Source organism: Mobula hypostoma, chromosome 13, assembly GCF_963921235.1.
Source record: "Mobula hypostoma chromosome 13, sMobHyp1.1, whole genome shotgun sequence".
Lineage (NCBI taxonomy): Eukaryota > Metazoa > Chordata > Chondrichthyes > Myliobatiformes > Myliobatidae > Mobula > Mobula hypostoma.
The window spans coordinates 11980706-12002327 of record NC_086109.1 but is presented as its reverse complement, the minus strand read 5'-3'; the positions used below and the strand labels follow the sequence as shown (position 1 = coordinate 12002327).

General features: G+C 44.2%; 1 protein-coding gene across 1 annotated transcript in view; it reads left to right on the top strand.

Annotated features, from left to right (window-relative positions):
• The window catches only part of LOC134355855 (uncharacterized), a gene marked incomplete at its 5' end in the record, with an annotated part of 191652 nt that overhangs the window by 55184 nt on the left and 114846 nt on the right, over window positions 1-21622 (top strand). Inside the window, 5 exon segments of the mRNA XM_063066359.1 lie at window positions 1950-2231; window positions 11941-12258; window positions 13712-14032; window positions 15851-15928; window positions 15931-16089. Coding sequence (XP_062922429.1) covers window positions 1950-2231; window positions 11941-12258; window positions 13712-14032; window positions 15851-15928; window positions 15931-16089 — 1158 coding nt within the window.

The window sequence follows — 21622 nt, the reverse complement described above, 5'->3', positions numbered from 1 at the left end:
AACAGCTTTAAATCAAAACAGACTGTGTTCACCTCTCCTAGGGCAGGCGATCCCAATTCCCATCCCTGCTTCATGGATCATTCACTCCCTCCCCAACCTCGGACAGTCTCTCTCTGTCCCCGTCAATGTGCTCGTAATCAACCCCCAGCACCCAGTGACCATCCACTTCCCGGCAGCCAGCCTCTCAATCTGGCCCATTCCTGGTGAGAAATTGAGCATGGAATTAGAGAGAATTTGGGACACAGCCCACACAAGAATAGACTCTTCGGCCCACCATGTCTGAATTGACCATGATGTCATTCTATGCTAATTCCGTCGTATTGCATATGGTCCATATCCTTCCAATCGCTCCCTTTTCATGTCCTCCTCCAAAAACCTCTTAAATATTGTTATAATATCCCTTTCCACCAGCAGGTCTGACTGTGTGTTCCAACATTTCTGACCCTTCGAGCTATGCTGCCCAAGAATCCCCAAATTAAATCCTTGCCTAATCACAGGACAATTTGCAATTACTATTTAACCTATCAATCAGTGTGTCTTTGGAATGTGGGAGGAAACTGGAGCACCTGGAGGAAACCCACGCAGTCAAAGGGAGAATGTAAAAACTCCTTACAGACAGCGATGAGAATTGAACCCGGGTCACTGGTATGATAAAGTGTTGTGCTAAACAGTACACTACTATGGGGCCACTGCTGGTGAACCTCTTTACCCTCTCCTAAACCTCAACATCCTTTCTATAGTGTTACAACCAGAACTACGTATTATGTTGCAAATGTCCTATCCAAATTTTTATGAAGCTACAAAATGCCTTGTTGGCTTTAGTCTCCAACATGTAGAATGAAGAAGGCAAATGTGCTGAATGCTTTCATTACCATTATGTCCACTTGTGTTGACACTTTCGGGGAGCAATGGACTTGAACCCCAAGAACTCTCTGTACATCAATTCTAAAGGGATCCAGATATTAAATTCTAGGTGAAGTCAAACTTCCCTGATGTATGAGGAGCATTTGAAAGCTCTGTAGAAGAATGAGGAAGGATTTCATTGAATGCTATTAGGCATTGACAAGGCCAGTGGATGTGGAGAGGATGTTTCCTACAGAGTGGACCTCTAGGATTAGAAATATAGACTCAGAATAGAAGGACATCCCTTTAAAAGAGAGATGAGGAGGAATTTCTTTAGCCAGAGGCTGGTGAATCTGTGGAATTCATTGTCAAAGGCAGGTGTGGAGGTCAAATCATTGGGTATATTTAAAGCAGAGTTCTTGATAAAGTAGGTTCTTGATTAGTAAGGAAATCAAAGATTCCAGAGAGAAGGCAGGAAAATAGATTAAGAGGGATAATAAATCAGCCATGACTGGATGGTGGAGCAGACTCAATGGGCTGAATGGCCTAATTCTGCTCCTATATCTTCTGGTCTATGGTCTATGATCTTCCTGGTTCTCCAGTCTCAAATAATTCCTTGTTGGCTTCATATGGATCTCAAAACTAATGGGTTTCCTTCCTGCTACAGATCACTGAAACCAATCACAATTATACTCTCCCTCAACTCACCATTCATTTTGTATGTATCTGACAATTTCCTGCTTTCACATTATGGAGAGATTTCCAGGTCACACACAATTGCTTCCATCAAAAAGTCATACTGTTAGGTGCCAATTTAGACTGTCTCCTTGTTGCTGAGCGAGATTATAACTCTGATTATCATTCTGACAGATGCTCAGTACAATCACTGCTGTCCTGAAGTGGGAGTCCTGTTGAGTTCTGGGATACTGGAAGACATGGAAATTCAGGCAGCTGTGAGAATACAGACACACAGAGAGGTAGCTGAGCTCTTAAGACTGGTGGGTCTGGGTTGAGATACAGAACTGCTAAAATCGTTATTGTCTTTGGTTTTCAGATATTCACTGATCCTTTTTTATCTGTTCCTGTGCTTCGATATCTGTCACCAGCAAATGTCTCACGTCTCGGGGTCTCGGTGTCAGTTTCCTCTGAGTCTCTCCAGGGATCCCTTCCCATTCAGTACACATGGTATGAACAAACCTCATCTGAGCATCCAAAGATCTCAGGTACCAATGAACTGGCTCTACATTGTCAATCCCTCAACCGGCAGCACCATCAATATTACTGCAGTGCCTCAAATTGGCTTGGAACAAGATTCAGTGCAATGGTTAATGTGACAGTCTTCAAAAATGGAGAGATCTGCACTTACGTGACAGAAATCAACAGCACCAGTAAGTTCTAATTTTAAGGGAAGTTACATTTCAATAATTCTTTTTGTTACTCGATTACTGCTGTTCTTAAATTTCCAGTGACGGTAAGGAATCTCTTTGCATTTTTAAATGATACACATTGCAGCCTTCATGGGGTAGAAATAAAGTGGAGTGAACAGTTAAGTCTGGCATTGCTTCTTGGAAGATTTTGAGCATCTCAAACATAGTTGGACTTGCACATCCAGACAAATTGAGAGTATTCCATTCATACTTCTGCCTTCTGCATTGAGGATGCTAGAATGGGTGTTGGGTTGTGAGACAGCGACACTGCCATAAAAACAAAAGGAAGGATATATAATGCAGCGAAAATTATTGGGAAATCAGAGAATTGGGAAGTTTTAAAAAACCAATAGAAGGAACCGAAAAAAGCTGTCAGGAGAAAAAAGATGAAATATAGAGGGAAATTAACCAATAATATAAAAGAGGATTCCAAAAGAGTTTCAGATACATAAAGTGTAAAAGAGAAGCAAGAGTGGATATCAGACCACTGGATAATGATGCTGGGGAGGTCATAATGAGGGACAAAGAAATGGAGGACCAACCTATTAAGTACTTTGCTCATTTCACACTGAGGAAGGTACAAAGAGTGTGACAGAAATTCGACGATGTCACAAGGCAGCAGTGAATGTAGATGCTATTACTAAGGAGGAGGAGCTTGGGAAGCTGAAAGATCTGAAGGTAAAGTCACCTGGGTCAGATAAATTACAGCCAGGGTTTTGAAAGAGGGAGCTGAAGAAATTGTGGCAGCATTAGGTGTGATCTGTAAAGAATAACCAGATTCTGGATTGCTTCTGTGTGACTGGAAAACTGGAAATGTCGCTCCACTCTTTAAGAGGTGGAAGCAAACAAAGGGATTTATAGACCAGTTCGCCTGCCTTCAGTGTTTGGGAAGATGTTCGAGTCCATTATTAAGGATGAGTTTTTTGGGGTACATGGAGGCGCATGATAAAGTATGGTTTCCTTATGAGGAAATGTTGCCTGAAAAATCTGTTGGAATTCTTTGAGAAAATTACCAGTGGAATGGACAAAGGAGAGTCGATGGATATTGCTTACTTGTATTTTTTGAAGGCCTTTGACAAGTTGCCACATATGAGGCTGCATGCACTTTGGTAGAAGGAATAAAAGTGTAGACTTTTGAAACAGGGAGAAAATTCAGAAATCTGTACTGCAAAGGGACTTAGCAGTCCTTGTGCAGGATTGCTTAAATGTTAACGTGCAGCTAGAGTTGGCGGTAGGGAAGGCACATACAATGTTAGCATTCATTTTGATAGGATTTGAATATAACAACAAGGATGTAATGCTGAGGATTTCTTAGGCTTTGGTCAAACCACACTTGCAGTATTGTGAGAAAATCTGGGCCTTTTCTCTCAAAGAAGATGTGCTGCCACTGGAGAGCTTTCATAGGAGGTTCATGAGAATGATTCCATGTATGAAAGGGATAATGCTTGAGGAGCATTTAGTGGTTCTGGGCCCTTACTCACTGGAGTTTAGAAGAAGGAGTCGATCTCAATGAAACCTATCAAATATTGAAAGGATTGGATAAATGTGGAGAGGATGTTTTCTATAGTGGCGGAGTGCAGCACAAGGGCACATCCTCAGAACGCAAGGATGTCCCTTTATTTTGTTTATTCTCCGATAGAGTACAGAGTAGGCCCTTCCAGCCCTTCCTGCAACACCGGCCCAGCGACCCTCAACAAAGCCAGTTAACTCTAACCTAATCACAGGACAATCTACAATGACCAATTAACCTTCCTGGTGTGTCTTTGGACTGTGGGAAGAAACAGGACAACCCAGAGAAACCCCACGGTCTCCACACAGAGAATGTACAGACTCCGTACATTAGAACAGAGATGAGGAGGATTTTGTTTTGCCAGAGGATGTTAATCTGTGGAAATCAATACCATAGACAGCTTTTGAGGCCATGTCATCTGGTTTATTTAAAGCAGAGCTTAATAGTTTCTTGTTTAGTAAAGACATCAAAGATCATGGGGAGAAAGCAGGATAATGGGATTGAGAGAGATAATAAATCAGCCATGAAGGAATGGTGGAGCTGACCGTATCGGTCGAATGGTCCAATTCTGCTCTAATGTCTTATGCCCTCAATTTCTTATGGTCATCACATCCTTTCAAACTTCTTGAAAAGCCCAGGTAAATTATTGAGTGCTGAAACTGAGTTTCAGGTTGCTGACTAAAATATCTCACTCACTTTGAGGTATGAAAAGGGAACCTGTACCTTCTATTTGGGTCTATGAACTGATATGAACAAAGCTGTTGCATTTCATGATTATGAAGAGGATAATAAATCTTCAAAACACGTAAAAAAAACTGCAGGGATACCATTCGTAGGCAAGGAATGGGCCAGTGTTCAGCTTGCTGCTCCACAGTGTTTACTTGCCTGTGCTGAACTGAGGCTGTGGCCTGGAATTAATGGACTCCTGAATCATCTGCAGTGATGACTAGCTTCATGGCGGTGACTCACTTTTGTGAATTTCAGTTCTGAATGTTATTCGTTGTTTGCATGATTTGTTTTTTATTCTGCACATTGGGTGTTTGATGGTCTTCCTATTTAATGGGTTCCATTGGGTTTCTTTGTTTTGTGGCTGTCTGCATTAGTTGTATATAGTACACATACTTTGATAATAAATGTATTTTGAACTTTGAAATTGAAGTGTAATCTAATTGGCTGTGATTCCATAAGCTGGCACATGTATGCAATAAAACAAAACTCTGAATTTAACCTTTCAAAAGTGTGGTCCAGTTTAGAGAGGATGTTGCCTAGTTATAGAGTTATAGATTATGGAAACAGATGCTTCAGGCCAAGGTCACAGTGTCTTCCTGAGCTTCTCTTATTTCCCTGTATTTGGCCTGTATCCTTCTAAAGCTGTCCTGTACGTGAACTTGTCCAAATGTATTTTAAATAGTGTATTTGTACCCACCTCTAACTCTTCCTTTGACAGCCTTTTCCATGTACACACTGCTCCGTGTAGAAAACACTGATCCTCCAGGCCCTCTGTTACGAGAATACACATAAAATTAAGATGTTTGCTGGCCTGGGCTAGCTTCAGTGGCATCAGCAGTTGGTCTGCCACCTGCCCTCAGGGGAAGGAGAGATAAGGAACAATGGAGCAGCGTCTGGAGATGTGTAATGAAGGGATGTGGGAGGAAGAGCTGTCTGGAGCGGCTCCCCCCCTTTGAACCCTGAACTGTTTGAAGTGATGGACAGGCGATACCCCAGCAGGGGGATAAAAAGGGACAGGTTCGCTAAGACAGGGACACACGCCACCCGAGGTAACGAGACCCTGGAAGCGGTGTGCCTCTCACGAGTGGGTGAGAAGTGCCAGACAACGACAAGGGTGGAAAGGTACGATCAGCGGGAACCCGGTGTGTGTCCGCTCTTGCCTGGGTGCCGGGTTCACTGCAGAGGATCGACCGCATCTGGAGGAGGGGTCACAGTCGGTGACCTCAGGTGACATCACCAAGGACCCGCCCAAAAGTTGCTTGTGAGCAATCTCGCTGATCTGTGAGTGAAGCCGTGTCTGAATGATGAGTTGTTCCTGTTCTCTCTGTCTCTCTTCCCCCACCTTGTCCATCGCCATGGCAACGATTACTGCAAACTGAACTACTAACTGGACTGAACTTTGAGTCATTTTGAAATTGGTCATTTACCCCTAGACAACGATAGAGCTTGATTGATGCTGTTATCTTAATTCTGTGCACATGTGTGTTTATCATCACTGAACTGTTGCATTTATTATCCTTTCGATTACTGTGTTGCTTGTTTCTTTAATAAAACTTTCTTAGTTCTAGTACTCCAGACTCCAACTGAGTGATCCATTTCTGCTGGTTTGGCAACCCAGTTACGGGGTACGTAACATAAGTGGGGGCTCGTCCGGGATTTTGAACGCTAAATTTGGGACGGAGTAAATTGATTGGGTTAAAATTCCCGAAAGAAAGAAAAGACAAACAGCAGAAATGGAGGTTGAGGAATTTATAAAGGCGCCGACCTTGGAGGCATTAGAGGATGCCAGGAAATCGGAATTGATAGCTGTGGCCAAACGGGTGAATCTTGCTAAGGTGAAGTCGACAATGAGGAGAGAGGAGATACACAGAGCTATTGTAGAGCACTATGTATCTAAAGGTGTGTTTCCCCAAGGTGAGCTGGGGGTGGTGTCTATTGAAAAACCTGCTGGAGACGCGGTACAGGTACAGCTTGAAAAACTGAGACTCGAGCACGAGTTCCGGGTACGGCAGTTAGAACACGAAGAGAAGCAGTTAGAAAGGCAGGAGAGAGAGTTAGAAAGGCGGGAGAAAGAGAGAGAGTTAGAAAGGCGGGAGAAAGAGAGAGAGTTAGAAAGGCGGGAGAAAGAGAGAGAGTTAGAAAGGCGGGAGAAAGAGAAAGAGGTAGAAAGGCAAGAGAGAGAAAGACAGTTGGAGAGAGAAGAGAGAGAGAGGGACAGACAGTTGGAGAGAGAGGAGAAACAGAGGGAAAGGGAATTTGAGCTGGAGAAGTTAAAGATAAGGGCCGAGCAGGGGCTCGTGCCGAACCAAGGTGGAGGGTTCCGGGCGACCCAGGAGGTAAGGCTGGTTCCCCCTTTTGACGATACCGACGTGGATCAGTACTTTCTCCACTTCGAAAAGGTGGCTCTAAGTCAGGAATGGCCGAGGGATAAGTGGGTTGTTTTACTTCAGAGTGTACTGAAAGGGAAGGCCCAACAAGCTTACTCAGCTTTATCCGCGGAAGATGCCCAGAAGTATGAGGTGGTGAAGGAGGCCATCCTCAGGATTTATGAGTTGGTCCCGGAGGCATACCGGCAGAGGTTCCGGAATGCGAGGAAGCAGTGGGACCGCACGTATTTGGAGTTTGCTCGTGAGATGCAAACATATTGTGAGCGTTGGTGCGCCTCGAAAGGGGTAGAGGGGGATTATGACAGACTGCTGCAGCTGATTCTGATTGAGCAGTTTAAAGGTTGTGTCCCTGAGGGTATGAGACCCTACCTCGATGAGAAAGAGGCAGCCACGTTAGCCGCAACTGCTAAGTTAGCGGATGAGTATGCGTTGACGCATAAAATGAAGGTTGCCCCGAGTAAAGGCTACCAGAAGGGTAGTCAGGACGGCGGGGAGAGTCCACCGGAAAAGTCAGAAAGTAAGCCGGGGACTAGTGAAAAGGATAAGGTAGACCGGGAGCAGTCTGGTAGGAAGTCTCCTGGGGTCGTCTGTTATAATTGTGGGAAAGTCGGACACTTTGCGTCCAGGTGCTTTGCCCCAAGGAAGGAGACGGGGAAAGGAAAAGCGGAAATTTTGAATGGCTGTATTGAGCTGTTAAGCCAACCGCTAGGGAAGGACAGGTCTGAAAAAGTCCAGGAAGGGCGCGAGAGGTTTATCTCGGCCGGACTGGTGTCAGTGAAGGAGAGGTTAAAACCAGTTCCAGTGCGGATCTGGAGAGACACGGGAGCGTGTCAGTCACTAATACTGAAGAGTGTATTAGAGTTTAGCTCAGAGACCCAGACTGGGGAGGTAGAGGTCAAAGGTGTTGGGGAAGGGACGGAGTCAGTCCCTTTGCACCAGATACATTTACAGAGCAACCTGGTCTCTGGACTAGTCACGATCGGGGTGAGGTCCGAATTACCGACGAAAGACGTGGAAGTCTTGCTCGGTAATGACATCGCCGGAGGAATCGTGTTCCCAGTCGTGAGATTGACGGGTCAGCCTGCCAGCATGGAGGCCCCGCCCGCGATGGTGAATTTGGCTGAAACATTTCTGCCAACCTTGTATGAGACAGGGTGTAGTGAGATAAGAGGTAGTGAGGGAGCTGGGACGGACGTAGCAGTAGCCAGGAAAGAATTTGTGCAGACGCAGGAGCGAGACGAGGGGCTGATGGTTTTTGCCGAGACCGCTCTCTCTGACACAGCCTTGACAAGCTATTGTGCGGATGAGGAAGTGCTAAGGAAGAAAGGGAAATCAAGTACAGTACCCGCAGATGAGGAATGGGGGGTGGTGCAAAAGAGTTATGGGGATGAGGTTTTTAACATGGCCCACGAGGTACCCCACGGTGGACATTTTGCGGTGCTGGAGGAAACAGTTGGTGGAATCATGAAAGAGATTTACCAGCTGCCCAGGGGGAAGAATGTTATTGATCATGACCGACGCGAACTGAGACGGTCACCGGCTTTTGATATGCTAACAAACCTAGTCGGTGTTAGCGTGGAAATCAATGAAGCTAGGGGCCCCCTGATAAGAGAAAAAAACCATTTTGAAAAGATTAGGATGGGATCGGTCAGATGGGAGAAGGCTATTGTTTTGGCCAGGTCTACTGATAAGGTCTCTCCCTTAATCCCCGAACAAAGCGAATCTTTTCAAGGAGTAATTAAACGACTCGCACCTATGTGTTTGATTGTCCCGAGGAAATGCAAAGAACTGGGACGTTGGGTGATTGTGGTTACAATAGGGCGGCCAAGTAAACAACACCCATATTTTTCGAGTAATTCAGTGACTAAAGGGCTGATGAACACAGAGGTGTGTATTGGCAATTTAACACGGCTGTCTGAAGCCAGTTTGATAGTGAACCTTGAAAAAAATGAATTCGGCCACACGAGGGTCACTTACCTGGGAATTGTGGTGACACAGGGGCAGCTGGCAGTGATGCAAGCTACAGTGCAGGCTATCGCTGACCTCCCAACCCCGACAGACAAGAGGGCCCTCAGAAGGCTTTTGGAGATGGTGGGGTACTGCAGGAAGTTTTGCAATAACTCTGCGGTCAATACCCGTCCCCCTCCTACTAAGCCCTTGCGAGAGAAAACTGAGTCGGAATGGGACGACCCTTGTTATTGTGGTCCGGGACAAAACCAAATGAGAGGTTACATTGGTCGCAATTCATCAGTGTTTTTGGCCACTATGAAGTTTGCTGAGTTGGAGCCTGGTCTAAGGGATTATTAATAACACGTGTAAAAGGAACAGAAAATGTGATGACTGTCTGTCAAGGTGTTGACAGCTTCAAATTCTCTGTATTAGCTAAATAACTGTTAAAGATGTATATTGTGTATGTATCAGATAATGTAGTCATGTTTGTAATTTTTACCTCCCAGTAAAAATCCTTAAAGGGGGGAAGTGTTACGAGAATACACATAAAATTAAGATGTTTGCTGGCCTGGGCTAGCTTCAGTGGCATCAGCAGTTGGTCTGCCACCTGCCCTCAGGGGAAGGAGAGATAAGGAACAATGGAGCAGCGTCTGGAGATGTGTAATGAAGGGATGTGGGAGAGAGAGCTGTCTGGAGCGGCTCCCCCACTTTGAACCCTGAACTGTTTGAAGTGATGGACAGGCGATGCCCCAGCAGGGGGATAAAAAAAGGACAAGTTCGCTAAGACAGGGACACACGCCACCCGAGGTAACGAGACCCTGGAAGCGGTGCGCCTCTCACGAGTGGGTGAGAAGTGTCAGACAACGACAAGGGTGGAAAGGTACGATCAGCGGGAACCCGGTGTGTGTCCGCCCTTGCCTGGGTGCCGGGTTCACTGCAGAGGATCGACCGCATCTGGAGGAGGGGTCACAGTCGGTGACCTCAGGTGACATCACCAAGGACCCGCCCAAAAGTTGCTTGTGAGCCATCTCGCTGGTCTGTGAGTGAAGCCGTGTCTGAATGATCAGTTGTTCCTGTTCTCTCTGTCTCTCTTCTCCCACCTTGTCCATCGCCATGGCAACGATTACTGCGAACTGAACTACTAACTGGACTGAACTTTGAGTCATTTTGAAATTGGTCATTTACCCCTAGACAACGATAGAGCTTGATTGATGCTGTTATCTTAATTCTGTGCACATGTGTGTTTATCATCACTGAACTGTTGCATTTATTATCCTTTCGATTACTGTGTTGCTTGTTTCTTTAATAAAACTTTCTTAGTTCTAGTACTCCAGACTCCAACTGAGTGATCCATTTCTGCTGGTTTGGCAACCCAGTTACGGGGTACGTAACACCTCCAAGACTTGTGCCTCTCACTTTCCATCCAGGTTCTCTAATTTTTGACGTCCCTACCCTGGGATAAATACCGTGATTATCCACCATACATTTGTCCTTCTTAATTTGTAAACCTCAATAAGGTCACCACTCAGCTACACTCACTTCAGGAAAAACAGTCTCAGCTTATCCATAACCCAAATCCTCCAGATCCAGCAGCATCTTTGTGAATGTTTCCTGTACTCTCTAATTTAATCATACCATTCTCCGGAACGACACAGAGTAGTTGAGGTGAGGTCTTGTCTTAATACCCAATCTAATGAAGGCAACCATGTCATATGCCTTGTTCACTACTTTGTCCACCTGTGTTGCCATTTACAGGGACCAATGTAGTTGCACACCTAGTTCTCTACTGTCTAAGTTGTGTTCTTGTTTAATCTCCTAAAATGCATCACTTCTCTCTGTCTGAGTTCCATTCCATCAGCTGTTGCATTGGCTACTTTCCTTGTCCAATGTTCAAAGTGTGTGTTCCATAAACAACCTGCAGATTCATTTCCTTGCAGATGTCCGCAAAACAAAGTAACACAATAGAATCCATGATAAGCCGCAGGCAAAAAAGATTCACGAACATCCAATGAGCAAAAGAGGGGGCTTTGTGCAAATTATAAAAATATGTTAACAAATAACACATAGAACGTGAACTGCAGAGTCCCCGAAAGTGAGATCACAGTTGAGGAGTCAGTTCAGCAGTGAGCCGAGCGAAGCCAATCCAGCAGCCGACGACATGGGACCCAGGACTCCTGCACCTTCTGCCTGATGGTAGTAGCAAGAAGAGAGGGAGGTGGATGAACTATCCTTCCAAATTATCAATATAGGTAAGAAATGACAGTGGTTAACTAACAGCAGCATTGATCCCGATGACACATCACTGGTGATAAAATCTGATGTTGTCAGAAAACCAACACTCCACGACCACAATCTGACTCCTTCCACGAAGTTAATTCAGTATCTATCCAGCTGGTTAACCATGTGATATCACATTACAGATCAGTCTACAATGTGAGATCTTGTCTCAGTACTTGCTAAACTCCATGTGACAAATGCTACTGCCCTGTCTTCATCAATCCCTTTGGTCATCTCTTCAATAAAACTCAGTCGTATTGTTTGAAAGACAATTTCCCATGCACAAAATCATGTTCACCATCCTAAATCAGATCTTGGCTTTGTAAAATCAAGGTAGATTCTGTCTCACACAATTGCCTCCAGTAAGTTACCCATTACTGACCTTATGCTCACCTGCCTGGAATGGGACTGGATCAGTAATGTATTGACTCAGAAATGTGGAAACACACTGAGACATTAGTGGGCAGTGACAATGATGACTCCAATCAAATAAAAATCATTACTTGTGAAGAGCTGTGAGCATATGATGAGGGACGATGCTGTTGTCTTCCCAGTCAATGTGGAATTCAATTATACCAGTTGTCAGTGTGGGCAGATTCTTTAGAACACAGCAACAACTTTAAATAAAACATCTTTTTTATTATGATTGTGTCCTTTTACTTTTGTGTTGTTTTTCTGCATCAGATACAGAGTAACAATTATTTCATTATCCTTTACAACGGCGTACAGCAATCAACATGAAACAATCTAGAATCTTGAATCTGCTTGTGTAAATTTGACTTTTACCTGTCCATTTTCTGAAGATTTTCTCCCTCAGTTTCAGGTGCTTTATGGGCAGAAGATAAAGTAAGAGGAGTTGTGGGAAGAGCGATCACAATCGATTGTCACTATGCACCAATGTACCGTTCACACACAAAGTATTTGTGCCGCATGTGGGGTCACCAATGCACATCGTCAGTGAATACAAATGGGACAAATGAGCAGTATGAAAGAATGACAATCAGAGATAACACATCCCAGGGAATATTTACTGTTACTATGGAGAATCTTGTCTCTAATGATACAGGACTTTACAGATGTGGAGTTACATCTGGCAATCATCCAGTGTTTGATGTGTATTTACAAGTATCTGATGGTAGGTTTCTCATTGATTGACTTGACGTCTCCACCAAAATGTCTGATCAGTATTTTCTCCTGGAAGAGTCAGGGGAGCACCAGTATTTTGAAGCTCTGTTGCAATGCAGAGCCCTTCGGTGAGTGTGCAGGATTCGGGAAACCCCACTCACATTGCTCTCACCCAGGTTGGGGTCTAACCCACCGATGGGACACCGGTCTCCAGTGGGAGGCTCAGCACATTTTCCTACACTAACACAGTTTGAAATGTCGACTTCTCAGGGGATTGCATTCAGACAAGTACTAATAACACTAACAGGCCGATGAGAAACAAGAGTAACTCATAGTCTAAACACTTTGAAAATCATAAAAAGGGAATCAGATCCAAGATCAAAACAAACTGTGTTCAGTTCTCATAGGCTATCCCACTTCCCATCCACACTTCATAGATCAGTCACTCCATCCATACCCCATGCTCTTTCTCGCTGTCCCTGTCGATGTGTTCCGCTACTCCACCCCACAGCACCCACTTACCACTCACTTCACAGTAGCCAGATTCTCCATCTGGCCCATTCCTGGGAAATAGAGCAATGGATTTTGAGAGAACCTGGGACCCAGTCCAGCACAAGAATAGACTCTTTGGCCTATCATGTGTTCACTGACCATGATATCATTCTAAGCTAATTCCACCTTCCTGCATATGGTCCATATCCCTCCATTCCCTCCCTTTTCATGTCCTCATCCAAAAGCCTCTTAAATATTGTTATAATATCCCTTTCCCTAACTGATCTGATTGTTTTCACCCTGCAGTCACCACCCTGGGTGTAAAGAATCTTGTCTCACGAAGTCCTTTAAACTTTCCCCCTATCACCTTAAAAATATGCTCACTATTAAGAAGGGTAATAAATCTGCTGTGTTTGAATGGTGGAGAAGATTCGATGGACTGAATGGCCTCATTCTGCTCCTATGTCTGATGGTCTTATGGTCTATGGTCTTTCTGGTTCTCCAGTCTCGCATGATTCCTTGTTGGCTTCATACAGATAACAAAATGAATGGGTTCCCATCCTGCTGCAGGTCACTGAAACAATCACAATTATACTCTCTCCCTAAAGTCACCATTTTGTCTGTATCTGACAATTTCCTGCTTTCACATTATGGAGAGTTTTCCAGGACACTCACAAATGCTTCCATTAAAAAGTCATACTGTTAGGTGTCTCCTTGCTGCTGAGAGAGATTGTAATTCTGATGTTCACTCTGACACGTACTCAGTTTAATCACTGCTGTCCTGATCTGGAGACCTGCTGAGTTCTGGAATACTGGCAGACATGGAAACTCAGGCAGCTGTGAGAATACAATGATATAGAGAGGTAGATGAGCTTCTGAAATTCTAAACTGGTGGGTCTTGGTTGAGATACAGATCTGATGAAATCTTTAGTGTTTTTGATTTTCTGATGTTCACTGATTCTTTTTCACAGAACCTGTGTCTGTTCCTGTGCTTCGATATCTGTCACCAGCAAATGTCTCACGTCTCGGGGGCTCAGGGTCAGTTTCCTATGAGTCTCTCCAGGGATCCCTTCCCATTCAGTACACATGGTATGAACAAACCTCATCTGGGCATCCACAGATCACAAATACCAATGAACTGGCTCTACATTGTCAATCCTTGGACCACCAGTACCATCAATATTACTGCAGTGCCTCGAATAAATTTGGAGAAGAAATCAGTGGAACAGTTAAAATGACAATCTTCAGCAATGGAGAGATCTGCAGTTATGTGACAGAAATCAATGGCACCAGTAATTTCTAATTTCAAGGGTGGATACATTTCAATATTCTTTTTTGTTCCTCTGTTACTGCTGTTCTTATGCTTCTAGTGAGGGTAAGGAATTTCTTTCCATTTATAGAAGCTACACATTGCAGCCAAAATAGGGTAGTTCTTCCTCCTGGAAAACATGGAGCATCTCAAACATAGTTGGACTTGCACATCCTGACAAATTGAAAACATTCCCTTTATACTTCTGGTTTCTGCATTGAAGATGCTGGAATGGGTGTTGAGTTGTGAGACAGTGACATTCATAAAAACAAAAGGAAGGACATAAAATATAGCAAAAATTATTGGGAATTTAGAGAATTGGAAACTTTTGAAAACCAACAGAAGGCACCAAAAAATATTATAAGGAGAGAAAAGATGAAATATAAAGGGAAACTAGCCAAAAATATGAGGATTCCAAAAGAGTTTCAGATGCATGAAGAGTAAAACAGAAGCAAAGGTGGATATCAGACCACTGGATAATAATGCTGGAGAGGTTGTAATGAGGGACAAAGAAATGGAGAACCAAACTAATAAGTATTTTGCATAATTTGAGACTGAGGAAGGCACAAGCATTATGACAAAAATGGGACTTTCCACTCTGACTATCAGTCTAGGCCCTCTAGTTTTCTACTCCCCTACTCTGGGATAAAGACTATGATTATCCACAATACTTTGGCCCTTTTTATTTGAAACCTCTATAAGGTCACCCCTCAGCTGCAGTCACTTCAGGGAAAACAGTCCCAGCCTATTGATAACCCAAACCCTTCAGTCCCAGCAGCATCTTTGGGAATGTTTTCTGTATCTTCTCTAATTAATCACATTCTTCCTCTGGAACTGCACAGAGTAGTCCAGATGAGATCTTATCAATGTCCTTTATAGCTGTAACATGCCATCCCAGCTGTACTTAATGCTCCATCCAATGAAGGCAAGCATGGCATTTGCCTTGTTCCCCATTTTGTCCACCTGTGTTGCCATTTTCAGGGATCTATGTAGTTGCGCACCTGGTTCTTCACTGTGTAAGTTGTGCCCTTGTTTAATCCCCCAACATGCATGGCCTCACACTACCTGAGTTCAATTCCATCAGCTGTTCCATTGGCCACTTTCCTAGTTCAAAGTTCAAAGCCTACCGTATTACAGATCAGTCTCCTATGTGAGATCTTGTCTCAGCACTTGCTAAATTTCATGTGCCAAACATGACTGCCTTGCCCTCATCAATCCCTTTGGTCATCTCTTCAATAAAACTCAGTCGTATTTTTTGCAAGACAATTTCCCATGCACAAAATCATGTTCACCATCCCAAATCAGATCTTGCATTTGTAAAATCAAGGTAGATTCTGTCTCAGACAATTGCCTCCAGTAAGTTACCCATTACTGACCTTATGCTCACCTGCCTGGAATGGGACTGGATCAGTAATCTATTGACTCAGAAATGTGGAAGTACACTGAGACATTAGTGGGCAGTGACAATGATGACTCCAATCAAATAAAAATCATTACTTGTGAAGAGCTCTGAGCACGTGATGAGGGATGATGCTGTTGCCTTTGTGGAATTTAATCACACCAATCGACAGTGTGTCAGATTGTTTAAAACATAGCAACAGCTTTTCATAAAACATCTTTTTTATTATCATTGTGTTCTTTATCTTTTGTATTTTTTTTCTAAGTCAGATGCAGAGTAACAATGATTTTCATTATCCTTTACAACTGCGTACAGGAACTAACACTAAACAACATAGGATCTTCAATCCACTTGTGTAAATTTGGTTTTACCTGTCCATTTTCTGAGAAACTTCTCTCTCAGTTTCAGGTGCTTTATGGACAGAAGATAAAGTAAGAGGAGTTGTGGGAAGAGCGACCACAATCGATTGTCACTATGCACTATGCAGTGTGGAAGAATGACAATCAGAGATATCACATCTCAGGGAATATTTACTGTTACTATGGAGAATCTTGACTCTAATGGTACAGGGCATTACAGATGTGGCATTACAACATCTGGCAAACATCAAGTGTTTGATGTGTATTTACAAGTATCTGACGGTAGGTTTTTCTCATTGATTCATTTTATGTTTTGATAGAAATGTCTGATTCATATTTTCCCTGGGAAGAGTCAGGGAAGCACTGATATTCTTGTTTGGGGGATTCTCATAGAACATAGAACATAGAACAGTACAGCACAGTACAGGCCTTTCGGCCCACAATGTTGTGCCAACCCTTAAACCCTGCCTCCCATATAACCCCCACCTTAAATTCCTCCATATACCTGTCTAGTAGTCTCTTAAATTTAAGAAGTGTATCTGCCTCCACCACTGACTCAGGCAGTGCATTCCACGCACCAACCACTCTCTGAGTGAAAAACCTTCCTCTAATATCCCCCTTGAACTTCCCACCCCTTAATTTAAAGCCATGTCCTCTTGTATTGAGCAGTAGTGCCCTGGGGAAGAGGCGCTGGCTGTCCACTCTATCTATTCCTCTTAATATCTTGTATACCTCTGTCATGTCTCCTCTCATCCTCCTTCTCTCCAGAGAGTAAAGCCCTAGCTCTGTCATGGTCCAGTCCGTGCACTCAGAACTCCGGGTCTTCCAGCTGTCCCTCGTTTGGGTGAGTTAATCACAGGCACCTGATTCCCATCTTGAGGGTTGGAATATAAGTAGCCTTGGGGTTTGAGTGTGGGCTGCTGGTTTGTCTTGTCAGTCCCCCTTGGAGCAACCTGCTGATGGAAGGCTAGTGAAACCATTTGTGATCTCCTGACCTGGTTGGAGGACCACTGCTTCATGGAGCCTTGTTACCACTTGTTGGAGTAGTCTTTGCAGTATGGATTTGGCTGTTTCCTGGGCCAGCTGAGTGGCTGCCAGCTACTCTGAGCTAGGTAGGGATCTGGCTGTTTCTGTAGCCAGCAGAGGTTGCTGGCTGTAACTGTGACTTGGAGCTACCCCGGAGCAGAGATGGAACTGTCTGTCATTCTTTAGTGTTTGTCTCCTTGTCCTTGCCTCTGTGGAGTAAGTCAGGCTATTTTGCTGTTGCTGTGTGGGGGGATGGGGGGGGGGTCATGTCATGTCTTGTCTTGTCCTTGCCTCTGTGGGGTAAGTCAGGCTGTTTTGCCATTGCCCTGTGAGGGGACATGTCTTGACTTTGCCTCTGTTGGATAAGTCTGGCTGTTCTGCTGTTACCTAACAGTTGGACCTGTCCCACCTTGGTGCAGAGGAGTTGAGTCCTGGTTTATCAAAGTATAAGTCCCAGATCTGTCTATGTACTGTCCTGTCTCATGTTGGTGTCGTGCTAATGATGAGTCCTGGCTTTTTGAAGGACAAGTCCTGGCTCTATGTTGATGTTCAGTTCCCAGTTGGTCTCTCAGCTCCAGCCTCCAAGTTATCAGCCTCCGCATTTCAAGACAAAGGTCCTGAGCCGAGCCCCGAAAACCCAAGCCTTGAGTATCCCTAGCCTCCAAGCTCTAGACCCAAGACCCCAGCCTGCAGCCATGTCATGTCCTTGCCTGGTTCTGGAGTCTGAGCCCGAGGCAAGACCTAGGTTCTGGGTCCCTGTTCAGTCTCGGGCTTGGAGTCCAAGCCTCGTCTTGTCTCCAAGCTCAGGCTTCTAGACCCCAGCCATGTCATGTCCTTGCCTGGTTCTGGGGACCAAGCCAGAGGCAAGACCCAGGTTCTGGGTCCTTGTCCAGTTTCAGGCTTGGAGTCGAAGTGTTGCTTCCTAGTCCATGGTTTCTAATCCTGGTCCTGCTTTCCCTAGCCCAAGTCTGTGTTCTTGTCCCTGCTCCTGGCCTGAATCCTGTCAAGTCCTGTTCCTTGTACTTCAGTGTCTGTGTCTTGCATTTGGGTCCATTACCAGTGCCCCCACTGTGACATGCTCTTTTAATCTCTGATCATAATGCATACACTCTAAACCAAGCAGCATCCAGGTCAATCTCCTCTGTTCCCTTTCCAATACTTCCACATCCCTTCTATAGTGAGGCAACCAGAACTCGACACAGTACTCCAAGTGTGGCCTAACCAGAGTTTTATAGAGCTGCATCATTACGTCATGACTCTTAAACTCTATCCCTTGACTTATGAAAGCTAACACTCCATAAGCTTTTTTAACTACCCTATTTACCTGTGGAGCAACTTTCAGAGATCTGTGGACATGTACACCCAGATCCCTCTGCTCTTCCACTCTTCCAAGTATCCTGCCATTTACTTTGTACTCTGCCTTGGAGTTCGTCCTTCCAAAGTGTATCATCTCACACTTCTCTGGGTTGAACTCTATCTGCCACTTCTCAGACCACTTCTGCATCCTATCAATGTCTCTCTGCAATCTTCAACAATCCTCTACACTATCCACAACACCACCAACCTTTGTGTCGTCTGCAAACTTGCCAACCCACCCTTCTACCCCCACATCCAGGTCATTAATAAAAATCACGAAAAGTAGAGGTCCCGGAACAGATTCTTGTGGGACACCACTAGTCACAATCCTCCAATCTGAATGTACTCCCTCCACCACCCTCTGCCTTCTGCAGGCAAGCCAATTCTGAATCCACCTGGCCAAACTTCCCTGGATCCCATGCCTTCTGACTTTCTAAATAAGCCTACAGTGTGGAACCTTGTCAAATGCCTTACTAAAATCCATGTAGATCACATCCACTGCACTACCCTCATTTATATGGCTGGTCGCCTCCTCAAAGAACTCTATCAGGCTTGTTAGACATGATCTGCCCTTCACAAAGCCATGCTGACTGTCCCTGATCAGACCATGATTCTCTAAATGCCCAGAGATCCTATCTCTAAGAATCTTTTCTGACAGCTTTCCCACCACAGACGTAAGGCTCACTGGTCTATAATTACCTGGACTATCCCTATGACCTTTTTTGAACAAGGGGACAACATTCACCTCCCTCCAATCCTCCGGTACCATTCCTGTGGACAACGAGGACATAAAGATCCTAGCCAGATGCTCAGCAACCTCTTCCCTCATCTCGTGGACCAGCCTGGGGAATATTCTGTCAGGCCCTGGGAACTTATCCATCCTAATGTATTTTAATAACTCCAACACCACCTCTCCCTTAATAATAACATGGTCCAGAACATTAACCTCACTCATATTGTCTTCACCGTCATCAAGTTCCCTCTCATTGGTGAATACTGAAAAGAAGTATTCATTGAGGACTCCACTCACTTCTACAGCCTCCAGGCACATCTTCCCACCTTTATCTCTAATCGGTCCTACCTTCACTCCTGTCATCCTTTTTTCTTCACATAATTGAAGAATGCCTTGGGGTTTTCCTTTACCCTACTCGCCAAGGCCTTCTCATGCCCCCTTCTTGCTCTCCTCAGCCGCTTAAGCTCCTTTCTTGCTACCCTATATTCTTAAATAGACCCATCTGCTCCTTGCTTCCTAAACCTCATATATGCTGCCGCCTTCCACCTGACTAGATTCTCCCCCTCACTTGTCACCCATGGTTCCTTCACCCTACCATTCTTTATCTTCCTCACCAGGACAAATTTATCCCTAACATCCTGCAAGAGATCCCTAAACATCGACCACATGTCCATAGTACATTTCCCTGCAAAAGCCATCCCAATTCACACCCGCAATTTCTAGTCTTATAGCCTCATAATGTGCCCTTCCCCAATTAAAAATTTTCCTGTCCTCTCTCCTTTTCCATGATAATGCTAAAGGCCAGGGAGTGGTGGTCATTGTCCCCCAGATGCACACCCACTGAGAGATCTGTGACCGGACCTGGTTCGTTACCTAATACTAGATATAGTATGGCATTCTCCCTAGTCGGCCTGTCGATACTATGACAGAATCAGTCCTGGACACTTAACAAATTCTGTCCCGTCTAAACCATTGGAACTAATCAGGTGCCAATCAATAATAGGGAAATTAAAGTTACCCATGATAACAACCCTGTTATTTTTGCACCTTTCCAAAATCTGCCTCCCAGTCTGTTCCTCGGTATCTCTGCTGCTACCAGGGGGCCTATAGAATACCCCCAATAGAGTAACTGCTCCCTTCCTGTTCCTGACTTCCACCCATATTGACTCAAAAGAGGATCCTGCTACATTACCCACCCTTTCTGTAGCTGTAATAGTATCCCTGACCAGTAATGCCACCCCTCCTCCCCTTTTTCATCCCTCTCTATCCCTTTTTAAAGCACTGAAATCCAGGAATATTGAGAATCCATCCCTGCCCTGGTGCCAGCCAAGTCTCTGTAATGGCCACGACATCATAATTCCACCTATGTATCCAAGCTCTCAGTTCATCACCTTTGTTCCTGATGCTTCTTGCATTGAAGTACACGCACTTTAGCCCTTCTACCTTACTACCTCTACACCCTTCATTCTATTTCTCTTTGTTTCCAAAATGCATCAGGCATGTTTAGATGTTCCTTTGAAAACTTCTGATGCTGAATTTTGTGGTGAGGACACAGGAAAGGTTTTCTTCTGATGACTCTTCCATGAAGGTCATATTTGTGCAGGTGTTGCTGCACAGTAGAATAATGCACTACCGATCCAGAGTCTGCTAAATCTTCCTGAAGGTCTTTTGCAGTCAAACAGGGGTTTAGATTTGACTTTCTAGCAATCCTATGAGCAGTTCTCTCAGAAAATTTTCTTGGTCTTCCAGACCTCAAATTGACCTCCACCGTTCCTGTTAACTGCCATTTCTTAATTACATTACAAGCTGAGGAAACAGCTACCTGAAAGCACTTTGCTATCTTCTTATAGCCTTCTCCTGCTTTGTGGGCATCAATTATTTTAATTTTCAGAGTGCTAGGCTGCTGCTTAGAGGATCCCATGGCTGCTGATTGTCGGGACAAGGTTTGAGGAGTCAGGGTATTTATAAAGCTTTGAAATTTGCATCACCTGGCTTTTCCTAACGATGACTCTGACAAGCCAAAGCCCTAATAAGCTAATTAAGGTCTGAGACCTTGGTAAAAGTTATTTGAGAGCTCAAATCTCTTGGGGTGCCCAAACTTCTGCATGGTGCTCCTTCCCTTCACTCTAAAATTGTACAAAACAAAATAATACATTAATCTTACTTAAGATGTTGAAAAGAATGTTTTATCTTTAATTTATGACTTTTGGAGATCAGTTCATCTTCTACTCACTGAACTATTCACAGTAACAGAAATTTTGACTGGAGTGCCCAAACTTTTGCATTCCACTGTATCCTTTAACCTTTTCACCTTAAAATTATGCTCACTATTATTTTGGTATTTCACCCTGGGAACAGAATTCTGACTATTTTCCCAATCTGACTTCTATAACTTTATAAACTTCTATCTGATCTTTCCTCAGCTTCATATGCTGTAGCAAAAACAATCCAAGTCTGTCCAACTTATGACCATAGCTAATACACTCCAATCCAGGCAATTTTTTTTAGATTATGAGGACACTCAGTCCTCATTTATTGTCATTTAGAAATGCATGCATTAAGAAAAGATAATGTTCCTCCAGAAAGATATCACAGAAACACAGGACAAACCAAGACTAAAACTGACAAAACCACATAATTATAACTTAGTTACAACAGTGCAAAGCAATACTGTACCCTAAGAACAGACCATGGGCACGG